General features: G+C 44.2%; 1 protein-coding gene and 1 pseudogene across 1 annotated transcript; both read left to right on the top strand.

The window, feature by feature from the left end:
- The first annotated feature begins 831 nt into the window (after window positions 1-831).
- LOC109899089 (fibroblast growth factor 8-like) lies at window positions 832-7,601 on the top strand. The gene is made up of 5 exons (XM_020494143.2): window positions 832-1,773; window positions 1,872-1,908; window positions 2,931-3,111; window positions 5,026-5,132; window positions 6,330-7,601. Exons 1-5 carry the CDS (start codon window positions 1,742-1,744, stop codon window positions 6,612-6,614), a joined length of 642 nt encoding a protein of 213 aa, XP_020349732.1. The 5' UTR covers window positions 832-1,741; the 3' UTR covers window positions 6,615-7,601.
- Window positions 7,602-12,621: 5,020 nt separating this feature from the next.
- LOC109899091 (F-box/WD repeat-containing protein 4-like) overlaps window positions 12,622-27,327 on the top strand; it is a 33,016-nt pseudogene continuing 18,310 nt past the window's right edge.

The raw sequence follows: 27,327 nt of genomic DNA, 5'->3' as shown, positions 1-27,327 counted from the left end.
TGAAAGTTACAGAACAAATATCATACCCCCAGGGCATGCTTACCACTCACCATTACAATACCAGGGGGTTTAGCATGGGGGGGGGGGGGGGGGTGATATTTGTGTTTCTATTAATGATATATACCCATTGCTTCTTAAAGAATATAATTCATAAATGGCCCATGAGCTTTGTTCAGCTGTCGTACCCCATCAGAACCCAAAATATAAACTTGTTTTACTCCAATTTTTGTAAACAGCGTAAATGTAAACAAACACTGTATAGCCTCAAAACATGGTTAAAAGGATACATTTGTCAATTATACAGTCCTTGCATCCATAGCTCTGACTATGAATGTGAGAGTAGTTCGATTTCTCCAGCCCCATCCCTTAGCTTTTTGGTGAAACAGGGGTGGGGAGTACGCTCTTTGTTATTGTTTCAATTATGGATTCTATCTTAAAGTAGGCTACTGGAGATGAATGCAGCTCCCTTTATCAAATGCAGGGAGGGGGTGTTTTAAAAACGCTAATCGCCTGTAATCCTGTTATTATGTCAGTCTCTCACTTTTCTCAGGCAATACACAAGATACGCATTTTACAAGTCTGCACTCATCCCAGTGACACATCTGTTTCATCCTTAAAACGAAAAACCGGCCAAATCTATAGCCATAATCTAGCTGTAAACTATAGCAAAATCATTTGCATTGATGATATGCGGTCATTGTACTAAAAGAGATTGCACATTTGTGTTTGAATTTTTCTCTTTCATTTGGAATAGATTTTAATATATGTTAAATGACCAGGAACGTTCCGTTAACTCTTGTTATTTAATGAATTCCTTCGGTAATTCGGCGCAGAAGCGTCATTGCGCACTGGGGATGTAAGACTCCTCCTGTTTCTCCTCGTAAGTGTTGACTTTTCCTCAGGTGAATATATGTTTTAAATGCAGGGGGAGGGGGGTGGCTTTTGTTCTGCAGAAAAAGGGGGCTTGTTCCTCGCAGATCGTCCTTCCATTTTAACCAGGGGTGTGAGTGCGAACAAGGGGTTGACATTGGAGCCTGCGATGGGAGGAGAGGAGGGGAGACTGGAGAGTCGCCAGTCCTGCACTACCGATCAATGAGGCAACATCACCCGTTCTGAACGCAAGGGACGCGCACGTTATCCACCACCGAGAAGCCCGATATATAAACTCTCTACAACCGGCTAAACTGGAAGATAGCTACTGAGGATTCTCTGAAGGAATTACAAAGAGATAAATATTACAGCGAATGAACTGTCATCTTCATTGGCATAGGATGACCTTGTTTGCTTTTGCATTTGTATTCTTATTATTAGAAAACTCACCAGCGCTTTTGACAAAACTTGAATGCACCTTTTCTAAGTGCACTTAAACGTTGGTAAACTAGAGGGCCGCCTGACCGACAGACAGACACTTATCAATAATCATTCATCATTGTTATCAATAACCATTTTCAGTTTAGCATTTCACTGTCAAGGTTGACGATAATTCGTGAGCGTCCGTCTTTTCAAAACAGGCTATGGACATTTATTTGACGTGAAATGTAGCCCATTTTTTTACAACGACAAAAATATAACCACGTCCTCCAACCTTGGTCGTTTGGGATTTTAATGAAGTCTTTGAAGAGCGAGGATTGCAACCGAAACCAGTGTTTCACAAAGCCTATCTTTACCAAATAACCTCGATTTTGAAACACTACAAGCCCTGTCAGCTGCATTTATCGAAGGAACAATCAACACAATCAACATGCGACGCCTCCCATCCCAGTTGAGTTATCTGTGAGTATTTCCTGCAACCCTCAATTCTCCTTCTGTTGATTAATGTGTGATTTACGTGCCCTAATGTATAATAACTCATTTATGTTTCTCTTTTTCAGGTTCCTACACTTCTTTGCATTCTGCTACTATGCTCAGGTATGTCCATATGCATGTGATTTGAAATGTAACATTTATTTTAATGATTGATTATGATTTTAAATATCTCACGCGTTTTCGATTCATTTACCAATAATTTACAAACGGTTCAGTCTCAGTGGATTTATTCATTATTGGACAAAACTGTAAATCTCATTGGACGACATGTCGTTATTTTAGCATCTTGAAAATTCGTAGAACATCAAATGTAAATTGTTAAAACATATGGTTTCTGGGACTGAAAGCACGGGGTAATAATAGCGAGCAGTGAGGGAGAGAGAGGTGATGGATCGTCATATCATTTGTGATATAACATATCAGCTGGGCCCCAAGGCGCAAGGGGCAGCGGGCGCGCTGCATGCCGCCCGCGTCACAGCTTGGCAGGTATCTGCCAACATACTTCACTCGCGCAGGATGCGTGGGCACAGAAGGGGCATCGCGTGGGGAAAGGCAAGTCTGAAAAATCTATTGGGGTTCAAATATTAGGGCCATAAGTTTCCATCAATGTTCCTTAGCTGTCGTTTCTTGAAACAGACACGAGGGCGTATGGCTAAGTGTCAAATAGGGAAACGTTTAAGATAGTCATTAATATGCCCACTTGCTCCATTTTATTGTGAGTTAAATATTAAACATGTATTATGCATAGCCTATTTGATATTTTAGACATGTTTAGTATCTATCTAACACCACGCTATCTGCCTACACTCACTTTTACGCACACGCTGTTGCACCTTGCGCCCACTTTTTCAGTTCAAGGTTTTCCTACATTACAAATTATGCATACATCATTTAAGGAACGGTTGGCCTTGGCATTATGATTAAATCATTATGGTCTATTGCATTTTATAAAGTGGTGCGTTATTAGGCCTAAAGAAAAATGGAAACATATTTCCAAATTGGCTTATTTTGGTTTTAGAGCAAAATTAGGAAATTATTGCTTAAAACATAGGCAACTGTAATTAGCCTACATTGAGGCCATTTTTTTCAAAATACTGATTGTGATGACATTTAATTTCTGACAGGTAACCAATCAGTCCTCGCCTAATTTCACGCAGCATGTAAGCGAACAGAGCAAGGTGACGGACCGTGTGAGCCGCAGGTTAATTCGGACCTACCAGCTTTACAGCCGAACCAGCGGGAAGCACGTACAGGTTCTGCCCAACAAGAAGATCAACGCCATGGCAGACGATGGAGACGTATACGGTAAGCCCAATATACAAACTTTGTGTACTTGTTTCAAGTTCCTCACACTTTTTCTCAGTTTTAACTAACCAAAATGCATTAAGTTTAAAACTCTAAACTAACTTACTAAAATGAACGTAGGCCCTATGGATATAACAGTGTTGGGCTTTGCATATAGGCATATAGGGTCTAAAGGCCCATTGTCTTTGTATTACAATCATGTGCAAGAACCCACTGGGTAAAAACTGGTTGGATCATCATTTCAACCCCAAAAATCTATGTGATGACGTTGAATTAACGTGAAAAACGAATCAAAGTAAGGGCATTTCATATATTTATTCACCCAACTTTTAACATAAATCCAATGACATGGTGACATTTTAGTTGATTTCACGTTGACAACTCAACCAAATGTAGGCCTAAATACAAACTAGTCATTGAACTGACATCTATGCACAGTGGGAGGTTAGTAAACTAATACAGCGACTACATTAAACATAAGTTGTTTTTCTCTATTTTTTTACGGTAAATAACACGCCACGGTATCTATCAGGTATTGTTGAGAAGAGGCCGCGGACCTCAAATTTAAATTGGATTGAATATTGTGCTGTAGGTGATTCTCCAGAGAAACGCATGTCTGGAAGAACCATTATAAATAATTTTACCTTAACATTCTGAACATTTCCTGCATAGCTCTCTCTCTCTCTTTACTCTGACCAGCTCACTAAGAAAAATAGACCGCGCTGAATTTCCAACTAGCCCGCTTGCATTTTACGCACAGTTTCCCCTGGACAGCCAGGCTACATTTATCTAATCATCTTTGCATATTCACAAAGATGGATATTTTGTTCAGACTTGGAATTTCTATTTTAAAATAAAACGTTTTATTTTTTTATTGCCATTAAATGGTTTTAGAATTAAATATAATTTGGCCGCAAACTGGACCTTTGGCTCTGTGTGTATCCTGTCTAATGTGGTTTATTGAGTGTGTGTGTTTGTGGTTTGCACCAGGGGGTGTGGAGGTGCTCCGGTCACCTGTGCCAGTGCCACCTTTACCCTGGTAGCAGCTTGTATGTGTGGGTCTGTAGCTGTGGCTTTTATTGTTTAGTTCAACCATCTGATTATAACTGTAACTCAATGACCACAGTGTGCATGAATCAAACAGGGGTTAGAATCTCTAATAAGGGATGTACAAGTGGCTAACATTTTGAAATGTCCGTAGTCCTATTTGTTGAATTCTGATCTGTTTTAACAAGAATAGAGGCTGAGTAGTAAAACTACCAGATGCACCATGGGTTATTTATTCTTCCCAATGTTGGTCTATGAATGTGTGTGTCATCGTCATGTAGGTACGGAGGGTGGGAATAATAACGGTTTGTAAGCCTATGAAAAGTTGATTTATAATGGCTTTGTCGACATGGCGTGCCTCCGTGGAAGGCCACAACAACATAGATAAACACATTTGAGTTTGATAAACCCACACCTCCTTATTTTACAACCATAGAAGCAGTTGTGAGACTTACAGTACACATAGACACATAGATAAACCATTGAACGCACTTCTGTTTATGTGCTTTCTTTCTTCTGATTCCAAGCGTGATCTATGAATGTGGCGCTTATGTGTGAAGTGAGTAGAAAGGTAAAGATTTTTAATTTTTTTAAAAAGTTGATAGTCCTTCCAGGATGGCCTCTTCAGTTTTCAAAGAGTTGAGGTACACATGTTTTTGTCATTCTGCAAGAATTTAAGCTTGCGTAAATCCTCAGGAATGGTCCCCACAGGTTTTGTGTGTGTGTGTGTGTGTGTGTGTCTGATGATATATAGAGTTTGCTCGTATAAAAGTATAAACTGAATCAACCAAACGATGTCTTCGAGCAACGTGCCATTACTAATAGTGGCAACGCCTGGTTGATAACAAAACTCCTTTGTTTCCTCAGCCAAACTCGTCGTAGAGACGGACACGTTTGGAAGTCGCGTGCGGATCAAAGGAGCAGAGACAGGACTCTACATCTGCATGAACAAGAGGGGGAAGCTGGTCGGAAAGGTAGAGCGAACAGTTCCTCTGAGCACTCCACTGAGGGTTATCATCATTTTCCATTGGCTCGGGCTTTCGAGGTTCTTCGTCGGTGGTTCCACTGTTTGATTATATTGTAGTTCTGTTTGTAGTTCACTAAGACCAGTGGATTTTGTATGGCCAGTCTGCAACAGTTCTTACCATAGTTCAGTGTGGCCGTGGTTCTGTTTGTTGGTTCTCTAGAGCTAGGCTCCAGAACCGTCCACCTCTGGTAGGTTCTGCATGTGAGAGGGGTCGTTGTATGTTGTTGGAAGTCTCCTCCTCTGTGTAACGTGTTGTGGGTCCGAGGGTGTCTCTGCTCCTCTCTCGCTGTGCTGGCTAATAAACAGGGCTGCCATCTCCGCCCCCCCCCCACAGAACCCTGCCAGGTGCACCATCTGCCCTGAGCTGCCTCTCTCTGCCATACCGGCCCAGCAACAGCCTGTGTGTGTGTGTGTTTAAATGGCTATGTGTATATTTGTGTATGTTGCACTTGCTAGCTGGCTGCATGAATGCTAGATTTATTTTTAACAGCCCATTTTGTCCATCTAGGTTGAGCTCGTTGAGCTAAGTTACTGTTGCCGGTGTGTGACGTGTCACAGTCCAGTGGATTTTGGGCTGGAGGGGTTGTGGGAGGACGCAGGGCCTAGCTACTGCTCACAATACAAGAGCACAAACTCCCTTCGCTCTCACTGTAGAAGCCAGCAGGAAAATAAAAAATCCACCCTGTCGGACCATTTCTCAATACGTAGAGATAGATAGAATGGATGCTAGTCAACCATGTATTTGATTGTACCGAAGGGAGACTAGTCTAGTTTATCCACACATGAAGCTGATAAAGAATTTGAACTCCTGAGGTATTTCTCCTATGATGGTGTCTTAGGCTGCTGACCCGTGAGTGGTCCTTGGTGCACTGCCTGCGTCTCTGTGTTTACTGAGGGGGGAGACTCATCGCTTACTGTCATCCCCCCTCTCTGATCTGGGCCTGTAATGGTTGTAGCATATGCTTCATGTGTGTGGGGAGGGCTGCACGCATGTGTATTTGTGTGTGTGTGTGCAGGGACATACTGTTCGGGATAGCCTTCATACATCTGATATTTTCCATCTGTAAATCTTCATCGAAAGCTCCTTCAGAACCTCAGACTGACCTGGTATGTATGTGTGTGTGTGCGTGTTTGTCTTTCACAGAGAAATGGGCAAGGCCACGACTGCATCTTCTCAGAGATTGTCCTGGAGAATAACTACACGGCGCTGAGGAACGCACGCTACGAGGGCTGGTACATGGGTTTCACCAGACGTGGACGCCCCCGGAAAGGCTCGCGAACGCGGCAGCACCAACGCGAGGTCCATTTTATGAAACGATTGCCTCTGGGATCCCATCCCACCCATCCGGCCCAGCACAAGCCCTTTGACTTCGTCCACTACCCCTTCAGCCCCAGGACTAAACGCACACGCTTCTCAGCCGAACGCTGAGGGGGGTCAGAGAGGGAGGAAAAGAGGAGGAGGAAAAAACACTGACTGAAGCTGAAATGAACTCCTCTGTCCAAAACCTCTAGAGACATTTGTTTTTGTACTGAACATTACTATACCTAACATGTAGTTTTTACAATTTTTTTCAGAAAGTAAAGAAAACAGAAACAAATAAGAAGTCTATTTTTGTACTTGAGACTTTTAGTACTGACCTGTGTTAAGTTGTTTCTAGATGCACATAACTCATCGGACATTTGGGGTGCTGACCTCTCTTCGTAGAGAGTGGACTTTTTATCATCTCTGTATTTTAGGTTGTGTTTTTACTTTTGTTTGACGGTTCAGAGTTGTTTGGACTCACACTTGCTGCTCCAAGAGACTTGAAGGGCCCTGATCGACCGCACTGCCAGAATACGCTGTGTTCAGCGACACATACAGTACACACCCCACGCACACGCGCACACACACACACACACACACACACACACACACACACACACACACACACACACACACACACACACACACACACACACACACACACACACACACACACACACACACACACACACACACACACAAAGCATAAATGCTGCGTTCAGGAGCTCAGTATTGGGTAATGTCGCGTTCAGTCTTACACACAGCCACGGCACCTCTGCTTTGAACACTGTGGTGTGCCCCTGCTACTTCTGGAATTCTATACAGACAAACACAGTTTAAGCAAACAGAGCTTTAAGGACACACAATGGAACATGTGGCAGCTACATTGATAATCACAGGTTTCTTGCTATAGTTCTAACTAAATTAGAGGTGTAAAAATGCATCGACATGTAGGAAACTCCCTTTGATTTTGTTGCCCTTTGGTTTGTCTGTTTTTATACATATATAAATCTATTTTTATTTGAGGATGTGTGCAAATAATTTTAATGACGGGATATTTATTTAAAATGTGTAATAAATGTACATTAGAATACGGATATTAAACTCTTGTTGGTTAAGTGGTTGTTGTACACTCATTGAACCGCCTTGGAAAGTGGAAGTGTCATTAAGCACACACTGGAGATGGCTTAAGTCACTCCACGCGCACACGCACAGGTCACTTGGATCACAAAAGCATTCTGATGATACGTAACACAGAAGGTCATCCCTTCCCAGCCTTCAAGCCCTTTATGCAGACATCTAAAACCCTTGAACTCTGTTGTTAAGAGAGATGTCTTTCTATTTGCCGTTTCTCTGAGTTGATCTTAGAAATGTCAACTTTACAGTGGGAAATGTTTTTGTCCTCCAACCATGCAGTAGAAAAATATCTATCTGTAAAGTTTGATAAAGAGTTGGGAAGAGATTCCCTCCTGCTTTGCTCTGTTTGAAATGCTACTCTTATCCCCCTAGAAGGCCAAGCAGCACTCTATAGCAAGCAGTGTAAGACTACAGCAGGTCACTGATGTTGGAGCCCTTTAGCATATAGAAGTGTGTTGGTCTTCTTCTGCTTGGTCCTCCTGAGATGATATCAATCTGTTTGTTTAAGGCTTTGGTTTCTCCAGGTTCAGTAACTGTCTCAGAGATGATAGCAATGTGTTTGTTTAAGGCTTTGGTTTCTCCAGGTTCAGTAACTGTCTGTGTCTCTTTGTGTGCAGACGGCTGTTTTTCTTTCATCTCACTCCTTTAACACCTCAGGGCTTAATCTGATTGGACAGCCCCGTTGTGTGTGTTTATAATCTGATTGGACAGCCCCGGTGTGTGTTTGTGTTTGTTTGTGGACGGTGTCCTCATGGGTGGAGAGCTGTGCTGAGTGAGGGAGGTTGGGTTCTGACAACTTCTTGGCCACAGTGTCTCCAGGGATTCATTTCTTTCCAAGATGTCTTCTGAACCCTTCTGCTTCTCTTGCTCCCCCATATCAGACTAAGCAGAAATATCTTGCTACAGAAGGGTCTCTTGATGCAGCTCTGCATGGCAGAACAAGACCTGGTGATGCATCTCTGTAAAAAACCCACACCTATCAGAATGAGGGGCAGCCAAGCGCAGCAGGCAGCTATTCAGTATCTTGATATGGCCACTGTGTGTTACAAGGACCACCTACCGAGTGTGTAGAATCTTCGAAAAATGAACAGAAAATGACGTCCGATATTCTGGTTAGAGGCACTCGGTTGCACTCGGCCGTCCATCGTTCTGGTGTGTGTTCTACTTAAGGCATAGTAAGGCCTTCTGGTTGAGCTCTGTATGCCAGAGCAAAGTCTAATTATGGAACTCAGTGAAGAGCAGCATGGCAGGCTTCACTGGCAACTTATACTTCAAGGAGTCTGTTCATTGTAGATTCAAATTGGTAATGTCCCTTATTTGAAAGTCCAGAGCATTTATGTCTAAGATTTACTGTATCTGATTCTGGGGCGTCAGGGTAGCCTAGTGGTTAGAGCATTGGACTAGTAACCGAAAGGTTGCAATTTCGAATCCCCAAGCTGACAAGGTACAAATCTGTTGTCCTGCCCCTGAACAGGCAGTTAACCCACTGTTCCTAGGCTGTCATTTTATAAAATAAAAAACATACAACTATTTTTCAATGTTGACTGAATTCTGTTGTCTTGGGGAGGATCATTATCCCAAATGCCTTTTTTATTCTATGGTCATGATTTTACCCCCCCCCCCCCACCCTTTCTTTCTTACGCCTTACTATATCTTACCGTATCTAACCTCACATCTTAATTGTTAAGTCAGTGCTTAGGAGTTGAAATGCTCTTCCATACTTGAAGACTGAATTAAAAGGTCTATTCACAAAACTTGACATTAATCTGATTGAGTCCTTCCATGATGGATTAACAGGGTTTCTGTCCCCCTGGGCTCTCTGTAGTGACTCCCTAGTCTGCCCACTCTGTTACAGCTCTGTGTTGGTCCTATGACTCTAAAGTCCCAAAAGACACTGGGGAAGGAGTACGTTGTGGGAAAAGTCGCACCTTCTGTGTAGCCTGTGAAGCCTTGCAAATGCAGAGCAATTCTGCTGCAGAAACAGGGGGTAAAATTGCTTTCTTTCGTTTTTTATTGAGCCACAACCATCGTCCTTAACCCCAGATAAACAAGAACTACCTTCTTCATTTGCTTAGGGAGCAATTTAGCCCCACCCCCCCGCTGAGACAGGAGAATAGCAGGGGTGAGCAAGGAGCACGACCCTGCCTCCCTATGCAGAACTGCTGCAAACTGCCCTGATAAAAAAAACTCATAACATCTAAATATATCTTAATTTTAAAAAAGTAAAACTTTTGTGTGAGATCAAATACCACAAACTTTCCTTTATTATCTTCCTGATCAGGAGACTCATACTGAGGTCTCAGGTATGTTTGCCATCTACTTTTCTAAATATAGAGAATATTACAAAAAAACAACAACAGGAAAACCACAATAAGCAGCAATCAATAACCAAGTGGGTTTGAGCTTTCTGTGTGTTTGACACTGTCCAGAAATAGTGCACAGTTAACTCCCATTTTCTTCATTTCATTCTTGGAACCCAGAATACTATTTGTATTGATTTTCCTTCCATGTGACAGAGATCCCCTTAAATCCATGTCCTTATTCTTCCTTCAATGTTAGGGAAGAGCCAGCAGCCAAACCAAGCTGAATAATTGAAACGCAAACACTGATCAAAGAGGAGCTCCAACTCATACGTTTCATTTGTTTATACGGGCCTTACCGGGAGACCTGTTGACTTTTCCAATTGGAGCTGTAAACTTTTGTTTGTCCATGCATTTCCAAGACTGATTGTCAGAATGATCTGAACAATTACCAGTTAAATGTGTTTGCCTGCTCAGGGAGAGTCCCCCCTCTCTGCCTTAAAAAGATCAAAAGGGAATACCCCCCCCCCCCCCCCCGCGTACCCCTCTGCTCCCCAGCTCTCTCCTCCCAACCTCTTCATTTCCTTTTACCCATGTCAGTTCAGCTGGAGACCCGACCCATAAATGTTTTTTTTTTAGATGTCCCAGTGTTTGGGACATGGCCTTTCAGTGTGTGCAGCTTTCAACCGAGGACACGTCTCTAAGAAACGATCTGCATATTTCAGTGATGTGCCGTTATGCATAGCTGATCAAGGACTTTTGGGGCTGCCTGTTGTAACTGAAGGCTAGAGCACCCTCGTGATGTGAATGTGCACAAATTGATGCTAGTGACACGAAACTGTTGAGGTTTGCGACAGTTGAATGGTCGATATTAGTAGTAATTTCACCACTGTACAACTTTTGGTACTTTATTGCTTTTGGTGAATAACCTTCAATTCTGGACATAGATTAGAACTGCAGGTGACAAGGAGCAATATTTTGCATGCAGAGAGATTTAACATATGTGGTTCTCACGTGATTTACAATGCATACAAACTTGTCCAGAGAAAATAAAACGTTTTTGAAACCATTGTCCTTGCATTATAAAGCCTTTTCCACAGTACTCTTTTTCACAGTATTCTAGTATTTCACAGTTGGCATCATCCCAAGAACCGCAGGTGCTTTTAGCTTAGAAACAGTATTCGTCAGATACATACAGAGAGTCAATGATATTGTTTTTTAAATCACAATGTTTTCTAAATCATAATGTTGATGTGGGATGTGGTTCCTATGGTCCTATAGTGGTTTGACCTGGTCACCTGTGTCTGACCTGGTCGCCATCCAGTTGTTGCAGGGAACTTGGTTTCAGTTCCATCACCTCTCTATGAGCAACACAGTCACAACGCGGAATGAGATAAGGCTACGCTGCCACTTTGGTCTAAATAGAAAGCGCCACCTAGAAGCTGCATTTCTGCCAATCACACACCATGACCTCTGATCAAACAGCCAATCACATACCATATAACCCTTGATCAAACGGGCCCATTGTGGCTGTAATAGAAAAACATGTCAGACAATGACAGCTTTAAATACTGACAAGATGGGGGTCCGCCAGCAATGACAAGAAGCTCTCCATACAAAAAAAAAACCCACAACAAAAACATCAGAGAGACTGGGTCAGTCAATATGCCTCAGCCCCTCAGAAGGACTGAGGGGCATTCCACAAGCCACGGAGCATGTCTGCTGCCGGGGAACTCATGCCCATGCCAGAATAGCCAATAGAAAACAGTGAAGACAAGGAGAAACAGCCAAAGAGGCCACCTGGCAAAGCAATGACGAGATTAAACTCAGAGTTAGTAAATAGAGCTGCAGAATAAAACAAAACGTTACAGCAGTTAGCTATAGAGCACTGTGGAATGTGTGTGTAGGTTTTCAACACCTCAAAATGCCACAGTATAGCAAAGCAATACATGTCACTGTTGCTTATACTGTTGCAAATACAAGCAATATAATAATTGGCGAGTGAGACATTTAATTTCATATACCCTAGCCTTTGCTATGTCACCAACAGCCGGATGTTCCTGTTTTCAGGATAAATGGAAAGAGCCTTTGACAGGACTTCCTTTGGACGTTAACAAGGCAACACTCCATCCTTATTAACATTTACTGGATTGGTTGAACATGCAGAACAGAACTTCCCCGACAGTATTTCCCCCCCTTCTCGTCAAAACCAGTAGGTAGGCGATCTAGTTTCATGCGTTTCTTTCACGCCTGCTACGTTATACATGTACCCTGTCAGAGCAACAGGTTATAGGTGTATGACGCCACTACGTTGCACGACGTCATCGCGTGCTCTGCTGTTACTGTTTTGGAATGGCTTCTTGTGTCTTCTCTATTGAACGCGCTCTGAAAACACGGAATACCGTTTACCGCTATTATTATAACTATTTTTTTTACTACCACAGAAGAGGCAATACACCTCATAGAGAAATATACAGGGCAACACATAAACGGAAAAGTGAAACCTTCTTCAATAAGAACTTAAAATGTTCTTATTCCAGTTACCAGATGATGTGCTCTACCACATCATGTCAAATTTGGAATACAAGTCTTTGAGTCGCCTTTCTCAAGTTTGCAAAACTGTTTACCATTTTGCTAATCGGGACGCAGTAAGGAGGAAGATAGAGAAAGAGTTCATAAACACTGGAATGTCATGACAAGAAGCGCATGTGTAAGAAATACATTTGTTATTCGTACAGTAGGCTACAGTGGTCGTTTCATGATAAGTAAGCATCATGAATTCCCAAGCGTTGTTTACATCTTTTCCCGGCTTGCTACAGTCTGTCACACCACTTGTCCTCCTTGATGCAACATTATGCAACACTGTAGCATGTAGTGCATGGGCTACAATGCTTCAGTATGGTGCCCCAGGAATACGTTTCTGTTTCTTTGTAAAAATGTATGCAGATAGCCTGGTGGTTACATGCTATAGATATGTCTTACAGCGTTTATAAATCAGTTATAGCTGCATAATAACACATTCCTTATTGCGCACAGTCATGCTGCTACAAAATGCTGAGAATAAAATACTCGGTCAATGACTGTAGTTACGTTGACACGGCGACACTGTATTTCATGACACATTCATTGTAAGAAATAGCCTATTTCTTCCCACTTGCTGCTGTGGAGTCTGACTGACTGGTCTAGAGAACCTAACATTGTGAATTGGACCTGAGCCATCCTGGCATCACTGCCTCTTCCCCCCAGCACAGCTCCATGTGCCACAGTGACAGCCACTCTAATCGAACCATGGGTCTCCTTTGAGATGCAGCCTAACGCCAGTGTAAATGAACTTGGCATTCCTGCTGAGAGCTACAGGATACCACATCCCTCAGCTCTGTGAGAGGAGCAGGCTGTTTCCTCCAGCCCGTATCCACCCCCTCTGGCACAGCCTCCTGAACACATGTGAATACATATGCTACTTTTCTGGACTGGGTTTTCCCCAAAACGTTGTGGCACTAAGATAATCTTTCGTCCATTTAGTGTAAATGGAATTAAGATGATCTTATTGCTACGATGCTTTTGGGAACCCAGACCTGGATGACGTTGTTGAGTTGAGGTCTGACCAGTCTTTTATCTTTCTAACTGCTCTTATCCCCTCTAGATCCTAATTGCAACATGCATATAAACAATATGGTTCTGTTTGAGGTGTCCCACTATGCCGTGTGATATTCATGTCATGCAATGTTGGAATTGTTTGTGAGCATCGTCTGTTCGGCGGTTATGTTTATTTGTTATTCTTCGGGGGTTATAATTGTGTTATCACATCACTGTCCGTGTTACAGGTATCTCCACATCCCGCTGAAGGACATAGTGAAGGTATCTCAGAACTGGTGCCATGGGATCTGCAGAAAGGAAGTCACGCTCAAATGGAGGATTAAGTGAGTTTGTTTGTGAGTTTTGGCCTCATGGTGACATAGTGTAGTTATCCTAATCCATCTCATCTCTAGCCCCAATGAACACACGACAGGGATTGGCAAGGTGAAGGGTTAGGGAGAAATAATTTACAATGAGTTCCTGTAGCGCTATTGTTAGTTTGTTTTCATAAAGCTGTGTACAAGTAAATGGTATTAGATATTTAGGTGTTAATGTAATTGAAAAATGGTTGCTGAATAGCTTATAGTTCTCGATGTTGGGGCTGAGAAGCTCATTAGGAGTACAGCTATGCCCTATCCAGAGAGTCAATGGTTGGCTTACGGTCCATCCTTAGATGACTTTAAAAAGTGTTCCCTTCTGGTTGTGCAATTGACAAGGTTTCAACTAAAGGGAGGATCATTATCTCCTTTTAGTCATCGTGTCACCTCAATCCGTGAAGTCTGAAGTGAGGTGTAGAAAAACAAATGTTTCGATTGTGTGTTCCCCCCCCCCCACAGCTTGTTGCCATGGATACAGCCTCGATGGGGATGTGCTGTATCTGTCTCAGGCTGCAGACATCGGAGTGTGCACCTCGTTAGTGGAGGAAGGTAAACAAGCAATAATCGCCTTGACCCAAATTCCTGGAAGGAATATTATCAGTGGTTGAAGTTCAGTCCAGCATATTGCTTCAGTACTCATATGCCATTCCTGCTGTGAACATATTTAGACTAACGAAAATAGAAGCATCATCACTACTGCAGACCCACGGCCATAGAAGCACACTCACGTCTGTTATGGTGAACTATTATCTGTCTCTTACAGAGATGGTAAGATCCTGGTGCACCACAGGAGGAATGGATTCTCTGTAGAGTACTCAGGTCACAAGCAGGAGGTGAACTGCCCGGGCTGCATAGGAGGACTGATGGTCTGCGGCTCCAGAGACAGAACAGCCCGGGTAAGACACACACTAGTGTGCTAGCACATAATGTGTCAGTTTCTTTAAAACCATACTGGCTGACAGAGCTCTACTGCAGTGTCCCATTGGGTGGCAACCCAAGAGTGTGTGTCAAATGCAAGCTGGGCGAATAAATTTCCATCAGAAACTCTGTGTGTTCCACCCTGTGGCATATTAGCATATTAACTGTCAACCACAGACAACTATGGTTTTATCACATTTACAATGGTTTTAATGTTAGTATTTTCCTAACGTTTTCTTTTAGATTTGGACATTGTCTTCCAACTGCCCCAGAGGCACTATCCCCATGAATGACAAGGTGTGGTCTGTGGCTATTAGTCCCACATAGAGGTACGTACATGCCTAGAATGTTCCAACATAGTCGGACAGCTACATTAACATCATATATGAGAGTCCTGCCCTCTCAGGACAAGCCCCATGGTCCAGTACAACACTGGCTTCGGTAATGCCATTATTATGTAAACAATTGTCAGCCACCAATTTGGGTTTAGGTGATGGTCGAGGTTGGGGCTAGATGAACCCTAGCAGTGGGTTCATTGTCCTCTTTTACTGCATAGGACGATATTTCTTTCCCTCAGGTGGTCTGGGGAACAGTGAAAGAGGGATCGAGAAAGGTGAAAAAACAGGATATCAAGGCAAAGCGGGGTTGCCTTCATAGGCCCTTTGATTGCTCAGCCATGTACACACCCACACACTTAATGTTGCTCGCGCACACACATACGCACGCACACACACACGCACACACACACACACACACACACACACACACACACACACACACACACACACACACACACACACACACACACACACACACACACACACACACACACACACACACACACACACACACACACACACACACACACACACACACACACACACACACACAGAGAGAGAGAGAGAAACAGACACCCTTAATGACACACAGACGCACAAGGTTGTAACAGTATCCCTGCTTCACCACTTGCCCCAGACCGGCAGGCAGCTGATCCGTCAAACTGGCCTTAAAGCCGCAGCAGAGTGGAAACACCATGAGTCACGATCACAGAGAGCAGCTCCCCTCGGATAACAGGCCCTGGGTCAACTCCGTTCAATTCAGGCGATCAGAGACACCCATCATCTTCTGGGTAGATTGTTCAGATTCATGCATTCCATTTCCATTCATTGACTGGAATAGAAATGGGGTAGACCTGGAAGACTGTGATACTGTAGTGAGACTGGCTGTGTCTGCTCATTGACCCCTGTCCCCTCAGCCATACATTCATTCAGTACAGAAACTCAACTTCACAAACACACTTTTATTTTAGAGACACACAGACAGGGTCATGGACAATATGAACTCACTCGCTCGCTCTGTCATACACACTCCTTCAGTATATATTACTCTCACACTGACACACACTCACGCTGAGCCCCGGTGGCCTTGTCTGCTCAGCCAGGACGTCAGCTCTGAGAGTACGGGGCGATTATCCACTTCATTAATTCTCCAATTTGCTGGCTGAAATAGCAGCCGTGCCTCAGCCTGCTGCCCCCTGATAATGGATCTGCTCCTTCCACACACTGGCCAATGACCTGGTTAATTAAAAGGCCCCTTGGAATCAAGGTGTCAACTCACTGATAAACCTATAAACTCACCTACCCCTTCAAACTGATCACTCCTAGAGCTAGGGGGATACAAGGAGAGAGATGTCATAGCCAGAGTCAGTGATGTGATGGTACCGCCAATACATTTTAAGTGATTGCATGACACAGGTCTTGTCACTAAGGACATGGCTCAAAATAAATCTGATAAACAACTATTTTTTTGTACAGCTTTCCACTCTTCCAACTGTGTTGCATGACATGGTTTAACCATGGAATTTAAAGTTGGTTTAATGTTGTTTTAAAGGACAGTCGAAAGCGACGGGGTGGTGGTGCCATGTTTTTGATTTGGTGTTGTAGGGAGAGAGAGATGGAGCCCCTTGTGTTGTCAATGTAATTGTCCCTGCTCCCGAGTGACGCAGCGGTCTAAGGCACTGCATCTCAGTGCTAGAGACGTCACTACAGACCCTGGTTTGATTCCAGGCTGTATCACAACCGGCCGTGATTGGGAGTCCCATAGAGCGGCGCACAATTGGCCCAACATCGCCTGGGTTTGGGTTGGCTGGGGTAGGCCGTCATTGTAAATAACTATTTGTTCTTAACTGACTTGCCTAGTTAAATAAAGGTTACATACATTTCTAAAATGAAGAAATCTAATGAGTAGAGAGAGGGGGGGCAGCAGGAGACAGGGGGTTGCCATACTATTGCTAACGTGGCTATGCCTTGCTGTAGCGATGCTACCGTACTGTAGCTTCACTACTCCTCTAGAGATGCTTTCCCACAGTATCTGTTATGCTGTCATGTCATTGAGTGTATGCTAACCAACAATGGTCATATCCATATTCTGTTGTCAATAGTACCACTTCTATACTGCTATTACCCAATGGTCATCCCTTCGCTCTGCTACACTGCCACTGCTCTTTTTTATATTGACCATAGTGTTCAGGCTGGGGGCTTTGAAATGTTTCCCTCTCCCTCTCTTCGTCCTCCCCGCTCCCCCTTTCTCTGTGTAATCTTCCTCTCTCGGTGTCCCTTGTTTTCCATCTCCCTCTCTCTCGTTTTACAGTGAAAATCACCTCAAGGTCTGTTAGAGGATTACAGAGAGGTGTATTGTGGCCGCAGTGAAATGCCAAGGCTGATGCGGCTCCGTGTTGTCCCTGCCTGCGCTGGACGAGATTGATCCCAGCAGTAAATCTGGCCCTGGCCTTTTCTCTCAGATTGCTTTTCTCAATCAAGTGTATCTTTCCACACCACGCTGTGGGATACTGTATGTGTCCAGAGGCCCACCTCATATGGCACGTGGTTACTGGAATAGGCCTGGGCTCTGTTGGGTCCATGTCCAAGAGGTTTTTTGACTCTGACATGATCAGGGACAGACCTACTCCCCAACCCCGTACTACACATTAGATATGAGGACTTGCTGTATTAGTGATAGAGGTTGAGGGTGAAAATGGGTTCAGTTACTGGTCTTCTCGCTCTCTGTCTCTCTCTTTTCCTCTCTCTTTCCCCTTCTCACCCTCACTTTCCACTCTTGGTGATGTGCTTTTGAATTATAAGGAAGCGGGGCAGGTGGTTAATAGTTGACTGAGGTGTTTCCTGCAGACAGGCTTGGGCCAACAAGAACGAACAGGTTGAGTCTTGGGCGCTGGAGCTGCCGAGGCAGGTCACTATTCAACGGGAGAGAGCATGGCGTCACAGCTGATTGGATTTCCTACCATAGGTTGTTGCGTTGAGTTGTGGTGCTGTTTACTGCTGCTGTGTTGCTCTGTAGGAAGAGTAAGGAAATGGTCTAGGACCAATGTAATGAAAGCTAGGTTTGTCCCTCCTAGGGAATTCTTGCCATTGTCACCTTGGCTCTTTCATTGTGGGTTTAAGTCTGACACTTTGTCACAAATATAGGCTTATTTGAAAAACTTCAGCCATACAAATACAATTTGATAAATTGATTGATTGGAACTCTGGTGTTAATCAGTTAATCAGATAACTGTGTGTTCATGAGAGAGTCACCACAAAAGCTGTCACTCACACACCCAGAGAATCACCTGTGTGCATGTGTTACAGGGTGAGCAGCAAGGGATAGCCAATAACAGACTACTTCAAAGGACCAATTAGGGTTTGATGCTCAGTGTCAAAGAGCCAATGAGATCAATCCATTTCTCAGCGCCAAAATGCAGGCACACAATGTATGTCGGGAAGACTAGGGGGTGGGGGAGGGAGGGGGGGTTACACTGACCACTCGTAAAGGAGAGGGGGCTGGAAGCCACTGGAGGGAGAAGCTACCCTGAGGAGAGGTGAGAAAGGGGCGCTTTTTTGGGGTTTGTTTTGTCTAGAATTCCTCAAGCACAACTACAAAGATGTTGCAGGGGCAATGCCTTTGAAAGTTTCCAAAGAAAATGATTGTTGGATAAACCGCCCCGATTCGCCACTTTCTCACCACGGAGGGAGGCTGACCTCTGACCTCTAGTATCAAAGTACAGGGAGACGCCCCCTCCAGCCCCCCCACTCCAATTTCACCCCCACTGCTCTGCCCCACTCAACCGCAAGAAAAAGCCTGAAATTCATGTCTTTCTCTTCTGTCTCTCTCAGGCTGGGCCTGTGGCTCAGGAGTCAAGAATTCAATTAGTTAAAAAAAGAGAAGAAAAGAGAGAGACTGCAACAATGCAGCGATAAGGGGCAGAATGTGCGTTCCCACACGCTAAATACAGGGCGCTTTCTCTAGGGCCCACAGAGCCGGAGGACCCGCACTGCAGGAGGCGAGAATAATCACAGCTCCTCTGAACCACTCATTACACACACACACACACACACACACACACACACACACACACACACACACACACACACACACACACACACACACACACACACACACATTTACGTACATAACTCACATACTCACATTTCACATACACACCTAACACCCACAGACATATGGTACCTCAAATTTACACACTCCTAAGCTACTTCAAACACACACCCATGCGCACAACTCATACGTACCTCACAAACACACATCTCACAGGCCTCTCATTACACAACACCTCATACAGGTGTTCCTGGTGTTCACTTGCTCTACCTGAGAGACAAGGCCTGCTGTTCAATGTACAGAATGGATACAACACTACTTGTGGTCTACATCATAGCATACATTGGGTCATTTATACAACTGCCCAGTGAACATGGGATGGTACACTGTATATATGTGAATCACGCTTCACCATCTGGCAGTCTAACGGACGAATCTGGGTTTGGCGGATGCCAGGAGAATGCTACCTGTCCTAATCCATAGTGCCAACTGTAAAGTTTGGTGGATGAGGAATAATGGTCTGGGGCTGTTTTTCATGGTTCGGGCTAGGGCCCTTAGTTCCAGTGAAGGGAAATCTTAACGCTACAGCATACAGTGACATTCTAGATGGTTCTGTGCTTCCAACTTCGTGGCAACAGTTTAGGGAAGGACCTTTCCTGTTTCAGCATGACAATGCCCCGTGCACAGAAATGGTTTGTCAGAGCATAAACCAAGCCTTGAGGTCAAAGGAATTATCCGTAGAGCTCCGAGACAGGATTGTGTCGAGGCACAGATCTGGGGAAGGGTACCAAAACATTTCTGCAGCATTGACGGTCCCCAAGAACACAGTGGCCTCCATCATTCTTAAATGGTTTGGAACCACCAAGACTCTTCCTAGAGCTGGCCGCCTGGCCGAATGAGCAATCGGGGGAGAAGGCCCCTGGTCAGGGAGGTGACCATGGACCCGATGTGGAGATGGGAGAACCTACCAGAAGGACAACCATCTCTGCAGCACTCCACCAATCAGGCCTTTATGGTAGAGTGGCTAGACGAAAGCCACTCCTCAATAAAAGTCATATGACAGCCCGCTTGGAGTTTCCCAAAAGGCACCTAAAGGACTCTCAAACCATGAGAAACAAGATTCTCTGGTCTGATGAAACCAAGATTGAGCTCTTTGGCCTGAATGCCAAGCATCACTTCTGGAGGGAACCTGGCACCATCCCTAAGGTGAAGCATGGTGTTTTTCAGCTACAGGGACTGGGAGACTAGTCAGGATCAAGGGAAAGATAAATGAAGCAAACTATAGAGAGATCGTTGATGAAAACCTGCTCCAGAGCACACAAGACCTCAGACTGGGGTGAAGGTTCACCTTCCAACAGGACAACGACCCTAAGCACACAGCCAAGACAACGCAGGAGTGGCTTCGAGACAAGTCTCTGAATGTCCTTGAGTGGCCCAGCCAGAGCCCGATCGAACATCTCGGGAGAGACCTGAAAATAGCTGTGCAGCGACGCTCCCCATCCAACCTGACAGAGCTTGAGAGAATCTGCAGAGAAGAATGAGATATACTCCCCAAATATTGGTGTGCCAAGTTTGTAGCATCATACCATAGAAGACTCAAGGCTGTAATCACTGCCAAAGGTGCTTTAACAAAGTACTGAGTAGAGGGTCTGAATACTTATGTAAATGTATATTTCCATTTTTCATTTTTTAAATAAATGTGCAAACGTTTTTTTGCTTTGTCATTATGGGGTATTGTGTGTAGATTGATGAGGAAAACAACAACAATTTAATCAATTTTAGAATAAGGCTGTAACCTAACAAAATGTGGAAAAAGCTTGGCACCTGCAGCGCCCGGATAGCATTTCGTATTTTATAAGGATCCCCATTAGCTGTTCCCAAAGCAGCAGCTACTCTTCCTGGGGTCCACACAAAACATGCAGCATGACATAAAACAGAATGTCAATAGACAAGAATAGCTCAAGGACTGAACTACACACATTTTTAATAAGAACAACATAAACTAAACAGGTTCTACTGACACAACACTGAGAAAAACAAGAGAGACCCATTACTTTAGGCCTCCATCCAAATACGTTCATATAACTACATTTCCATGTTCATATATTTAATTTACATTCAGTAGCATCTTTCAGTTAAAAACATACATACACCAGTACAGATACATATGCATACGAGTTATTTAGGTCAGATAGGGGAGTTTTGCTGTGAGGTGTTGTTCTATTTGATAGTGGGTTCTATTCCCGGGACCACCCATGTGTAAAATATATGTACGATGACTGTAAGTCACTTTGGATAAAAGATTCTGCTAAATGGCATAGTCTATTGTTGTAATCCATTATAGAAATCCACTTTGCTCATAATCGGCATAATCTGAAATGTAATGTTGAGCTGTTGTTAGTTAGAGGATAGCCGTTACTATAGCGAGACTGGATGGTGTTTTGTGTTTTCAATACATGGTGGCGGGCTGTTCTGTTCCGTTCCAGCTGGCTGAGCAGAGCAGAGGGGCTGGGTGTGGAATGTCCTGGTGCTGTCCTGGTGACCTCAGACAGAGGGGACACAAACAGAAGCCAAAAGGGCCAAGAGGGGGGTATGGGGGGTGGGCTTGGGGACAGTGTGTGTGTGTGTGTATGAGAGCAGAGGGGGGTGTGGGGTGGATCAGGGCGAGCCCCTGCCATTGTCCCCCTCCCGGCTGATATAAAAGCATCATAACCCTTTGAGCTCAGACATATTTAGAGAGCAGATAAAAGCACTTTTTTACAAACTAGATACACAGTGGGCACAATGCCGGGGGTCAAGCGCAACAAATTAACAACCTCTTTTGGCTAGAGGAGGGAGGAGGAGGGGGGCAGGGGGCATAGCTAAATTGCCCCTGGAGTCCATCGCCATGCCTCTACATTCCCAGCGCCTGCATGGGTCTGTGTTCGTCTCTACTATTTAGCCTATTCTTCTGTAATTGGCTAGGGCTTAGTTTAAATAAATGGTGACTTACTAGTTTTGTTTGGAGTATTCCTTTTCATGTGATAGGTTTGTGTGGGATTCTTGGAATTTCACAGAAGTGGTGCCAGTCCTTTACATCTTTGGCAATAAGGATTGGAGTCAGGTCAAATGTAACCTTTTATTTTGCTGTCAGATAGCCACATACCATTTTAAACTATACGTTTAACTTTATTTATTTTGCATGAAGCTTCACTTTTTTATTTTGCCCATAAGCTACAATACTGCGAAGGATAAATTGTGTCCATCTGTTTCCCTTGTAGCCCATCTCTCAGAAGGTTTAGGTAGTAAGCTGAAAGTCATACACATGGAAACGGTATACTTTTGTAGTGACTTGTGATGCAAGCCAAATGCTAAAGCCACGCTGGTGGCTTAGAATGTGCAGCCTGACACCAAAGAACACCACTAACCCACAGCGATGTAGAATGGACATGTCATTAGAACACTGAGTCACTGAGCCAGAGACCAGAGGGCGAATAGATGAAATGCTGCTCCCTAAGTCCATACATTGACTTTATGGTGTTTGACACAAAGTTTACATTTTGATGTGTTTGACTTTCAGAATTAATTTAGATTTCCTGTATTTTGACTCCAAGTGGGTTCAAATAGGCAACTTTTTTTTATTTCCGGGGAGGGGGGTCGGAGAATCCCCTATTAACTGAGAAATAATTCTCATAACGTTTAATTTGTTTGAATAGATTCCTAGGGAAAATGAAAGTGATGTTGTGGCTAAGAATGGGGATGGGTTACCACAAGTGGAGCTTTTGCGGTGGTCTTAGGAAGGGGTGGAGCGCCCTGTGCAGTCAGCTTGTTGATTTGGAGCTAACATTGTTGGTACTGTTGGGATCGTCTCCCAGCAGGAGAACACGCGTGTGCCTGTGCGAGTGCATGCATGCTTGTGGCAATGTGCACATGTGCATGCCTCTGTGTATTTTTTTTGTAATTATGTGCGTGTATGCTTGACCGTGTGATTGTGTGTGTGTATATTAGTTTGGCTGAGTTCCCAGCAGGAGCTGAGTTAGTTTGTGTGACCCCTCCACACAGGTCCTTAGATAATGCAGCCAGCTGATGAGTCTACCCAAACGGCAGCGGAGACCCAGCATGTCCTAATGATGAGGAGTGGACTGGGAAGGAAAGGGAGAAGGGTTGGGGGCCACAGAGATGGGGGCGGGCTATGTGATGATTTCAGGATGGAGTGGTAGTAGCAGCTCAGGGAGGTGATTGGGGATTGAGGGGTTTTAAGGAGGGGGCTCCTGTCTCACATCAGGTGAGAGAGGCTTTGACCTTAGCAGCTATAATATCAGTGAGTGGTCTGACCCTACATCAGGGCAGTGCTCGGAGGGACAGAACCGGTTCATTGTAAGTCTGTGCTGTTTGTCCCCCCCTTCCTGCCCCAGCAGAGCAGAGCCCAGTGAGTGGTGAGTAATCTGAGTAATGGAGAGTAATAAGGGCCAGCCAGCGAGTGTGACCTTAACCCTATTGTATCCTGTGTCACCAGGGGTCAGAGGTCATACTCGCTGAGGGCCCGCCAACCTGATTGGACCAAATTAGTTTACCCAACACTAATTAACAGGGGCTTCGCTAACGGACCTCTCCACTTAACGGGCCTGACAGCTGCCCCTGTGCCTCAGTACCCCCCCATGCTACACCCCTGTCTCAACGCCAAACCATTAGACATTAAAACCAGCAGATAGTGATAGCGCTGGCGTCATCCTAAAGAAAACTCCCGATGGCATATGAAGCCGGAAGTATTTGAATTTGAAACGCGCCATATTGCTGAATGGAGCTAAGCGGCACCAAAAAATTGCTAAGGTTCATGATGAAAGTGGCCTTAACTAGCAAAGGATCATGGTCGATGTAGTCATTTTCATCCTGCCGGAGAGAGTCAATGAAGATTAGACTCTTTCGAGTGACGATTAGTACAGTTAAATACAGAACATGCCGGCATGGTCACTCTCTTTGTAAAATCAGACTCAAATTAACTAAAGTGAAGTGCGCGCGAGTACCTTATCTAGTCTGGATATCATATGACCATGATTGTTCCACCTGAAAACACAACAACCGATCACAACTAGGCTAGATTGGATTACCCCATGAGAAAAAAGTGGACTATATTATTTTATCTCTATTTTTATATGATTATAGACTATCTTTATCATTTGTGCAACTGCACCATTTTGTCATCATAAAAAATCATCTTGGACATACGATGTAGTTTTGGAATTGATACATCATTTACTTATTCAATTATAATTGCATACCAATTTGATATTTCGAACATAGTGTGAGGACAATCCTCCATCTCCATGTCCATCTTCTGTTCTCTGCTCTGTCATTCTCTGTCAGTCCCGTAGACATTGGTCAAGCCCCTCCATCTCCACTTGACAGGCTCGTTGACTCTGCGCTGTCATCTGGATAGCACACCACACCCCCTTAAGTGCACGTGCAAAGATCTGTGCATGAGGGCGCGAACCTCCTTGTAGCCTGCCGGCCCATGATTGGTCTGTGTCAGTACGTGGTCCTGTGTGACGACAAATGTAGTAGTCGGAAATGGATCACTATTTAATTCAATATCACTATTTGTAGTGAACTTTAAAATAATTCACAGTAGCGATTATAAAAAACAACATTTGAGCCCAAAACGGTCATCTACATGTTTTAGGGGGGGCCGTTCTGGCAATCTTAATTTACATAGGCTTTCTAGGGCAGACAAGGGCTTTTGCCACCGCTAGGTACGTAGTAGCTGACCAGCAGAGCTAGTGACTTCACGCCCCAGACCGGACACTGGGGGCTTGTTGCCAACCCACCCAGCCGTCAAGAGGAAGAAACGCCAACCAAACCACCTAACATTGCATCAGCACAGTTATCTGTCAACTTCTCTGTCCATCTCTCCTACTCTCTGGTTATTCTGTCTCATTGTTTTTAATTTGAGATCTGCCGCGTTTAGTTTGACATTGTATGCCAAAGCAGTTGATTCTGAAACTGTGAAGTAAAATGGAAAAATAGTAAATTAATTAGTTGTACAAAAGAAAGAAAAAAGATAATCAAATGGTAGTTGTGCCCCAGGGTGTTGGACCTCCCCCTGTCAGTCAAATCTGCAGGAGGCCCTAAGCCTGAGACCTGGGCAGAGCCCAACAGAAGCCCCCCTACCGGCCCTCTCCCCTTGGATCCACCCCACCCTCTACACAGACCCTACTACACCCCTCCACCCCCCTCTCCTCTCCTTTCACCCCTGTCCCTCCCATGCATCACCATGCATACCTAGGCCACTAATTCCGACCTGTCAATCCAATCAAAGGAGCACATGTATTTTAGTTTTTCCTATTTTTTTCTTCCCCACTGAAACAATAAACCATCAGACCTCCTCCTCCATGCTTCACGGTGGGAACTACACGCACGGAGATCATCCGTTCACCTACTCGGCGTCTCACAAAGACACGGCAGTTAGAACCAAAAATCTCCAATTTGGACTCATCAGACCAAAGGACAGATTTCCACCAGTCTAAGGTCCATTGCGCGTGTTTCTTGGCCCAAGCAAGTCTCTTCTTATTGGTGTCCTTTAGTAGTGGTTTCTTTGCAGCAATTCCACCATGAAGGCCTGATTCACGTAGTCTCCTCTGAACGATTGATGTTGAGATGTGTCTGTTGAACTCAGTGAAGCATTTATTTGGGCTGCAATCTGAGGTGCAGTTAACTCCAATATCTTCTGCAGCAGAGGTAACTCTGGGTCTTCCTGAAGAGCCAGTTTCATCATAGTGCTTGATGGTTTTTGCAACTGCACTTGAAGAAACTTTCAAAGTAATGATGGACTGTCGTTTCTTTTTGCTTATTTGAGTTGGTCTTGCCATAATATGGACTTGGTCTTTTACCAAACAGGGCTATCTTCTGTATACCAGCCCTACCTTGTACAACACAACTGATTGGCTCAAATGCATTAAGAAGGAAAGAAATTCCACAAATTAATTTTTTAACAAGGCACACCTGTTAATTGTGGGCTCCCGAGTGGCGCAGCATCTCAGTGCAAGAGGCGTCACTGCAGTCCCTTTGGCCGTTGTAGGCCGCCATTGTAAATAAGAATTTGTTCTTAACTGACTTGCCAAGTTAAATAAAGGTTAAATCAAATTTAAATAATGAAATGCATTCCAGGTGACTAACTCATGAAGCTGGTTGAGAGAGTGTGCAAAGAGAGTGTGCCAAGAGTGTGCAAAGCTGTCATCACGGTAAAGGGTGGCTACTTTGAAGAATCTCAAATATATTTGGATTGGTTTTAACACTTTTTTGGTTACTACATGATTCCGTATGTGTTATTTTGTGGATTTGATGTATTCACTATTATTCTACAATGTAGAAAATAGTAAAACTATAGAAAAACTCTGGAATGAGTAGGTGTGTCCAAACTTGATTGGTACTGTATATTGACACGGTTACAAGGTGTACCTGAGCTCGTTCTTGCTAGACAACATGAACAACATGCCCTTGTGTAGTACATACATGTAGTATAGTATTCAGGTCTTTTGTTTTGTGGTTTGTGTTTTTCTCTCAGCGGAGGAGTAAAGATCCCAGTCCTGAAAAATATGATGTTTTTACTGTAGTGTGATGACTGGCACCAGGCTGTGGCCTGGCTGATCTGTGTCCCCCATTGTTACTTCCTGTCTGGTAATCAGCTGAGGTACACAAAGCAGTCTGGGAGAGGGCAGGGTGAGGGTTATGGTGGCACTTTGTGTATCTGCAACTGTCTTTTATTTCCCATATCTCAGATGCTTTCACACACACACACACACACACACACACACACACACACACACACACACACACACACACACACACACACACACACACACACACACACACACACACAGCAACCCCCCCCCCCCCCAGACCGTGATAATCCCCTCCCACACATACAAAACACCTTCAACCTCTCCAGACACACAACCATAACTATCCACCCCCCTCCTCCACCCCAAACTAAGACTACCAGCATCAGCCCACCCCAACCCTGTGCATTAGCGTGACCACACTCCCTTTGACAGTAGACACATCAGAGAGAAAACATCATAACTAAGACAATGTTACACCTGCAGCACCAAACATAGCCAGTAAAGCAGCTGGTGCATCAGGATCTGAACAAGAAAGGAACCAAAA

Source organism: Oncorhynchus kisutch, linkage group LG11 (genome assembly GCF_002021735.2).
Source record: "Oncorhynchus kisutch isolate 150728-3 linkage group LG11, Okis_V2, whole genome shotgun sequence".
NCBI classification, from domain to species: Eukaryota; Metazoa; Chordata; class Actinopteri; order Salmoniformes; family Salmonidae; genus Oncorhynchus; species Oncorhynchus kisutch.
The sequence above is the reverse complement of the archived record's forward strand: the minus strand, read 5'-3'. Positions and strand labels throughout refer to the sequence as shown.

Bases quoted from the DNA above. Each gene is read 5' to 3' on its own strand.
- LOC109899089 (XM_020494143.2), top strand. From the start codon at position 1,742: ATGCGACGCCTCCCATCCCAGTTGAGTTATCT. The intron at 1,774-1,871 runs GTGAGTATTTCC...TCTCTTTTTCAG, and splicing joins CCATCCCAGTTGAGTTATCT to GTTCCTACACTTCTTTGCAT. The intron at 1,909-2,930 runs GTATGTCCATAT...AATTTCTGACAG, and splicing joins CATTCTGCTACTATGCTCAG to GTAACCAATCAGTCCTCGCC.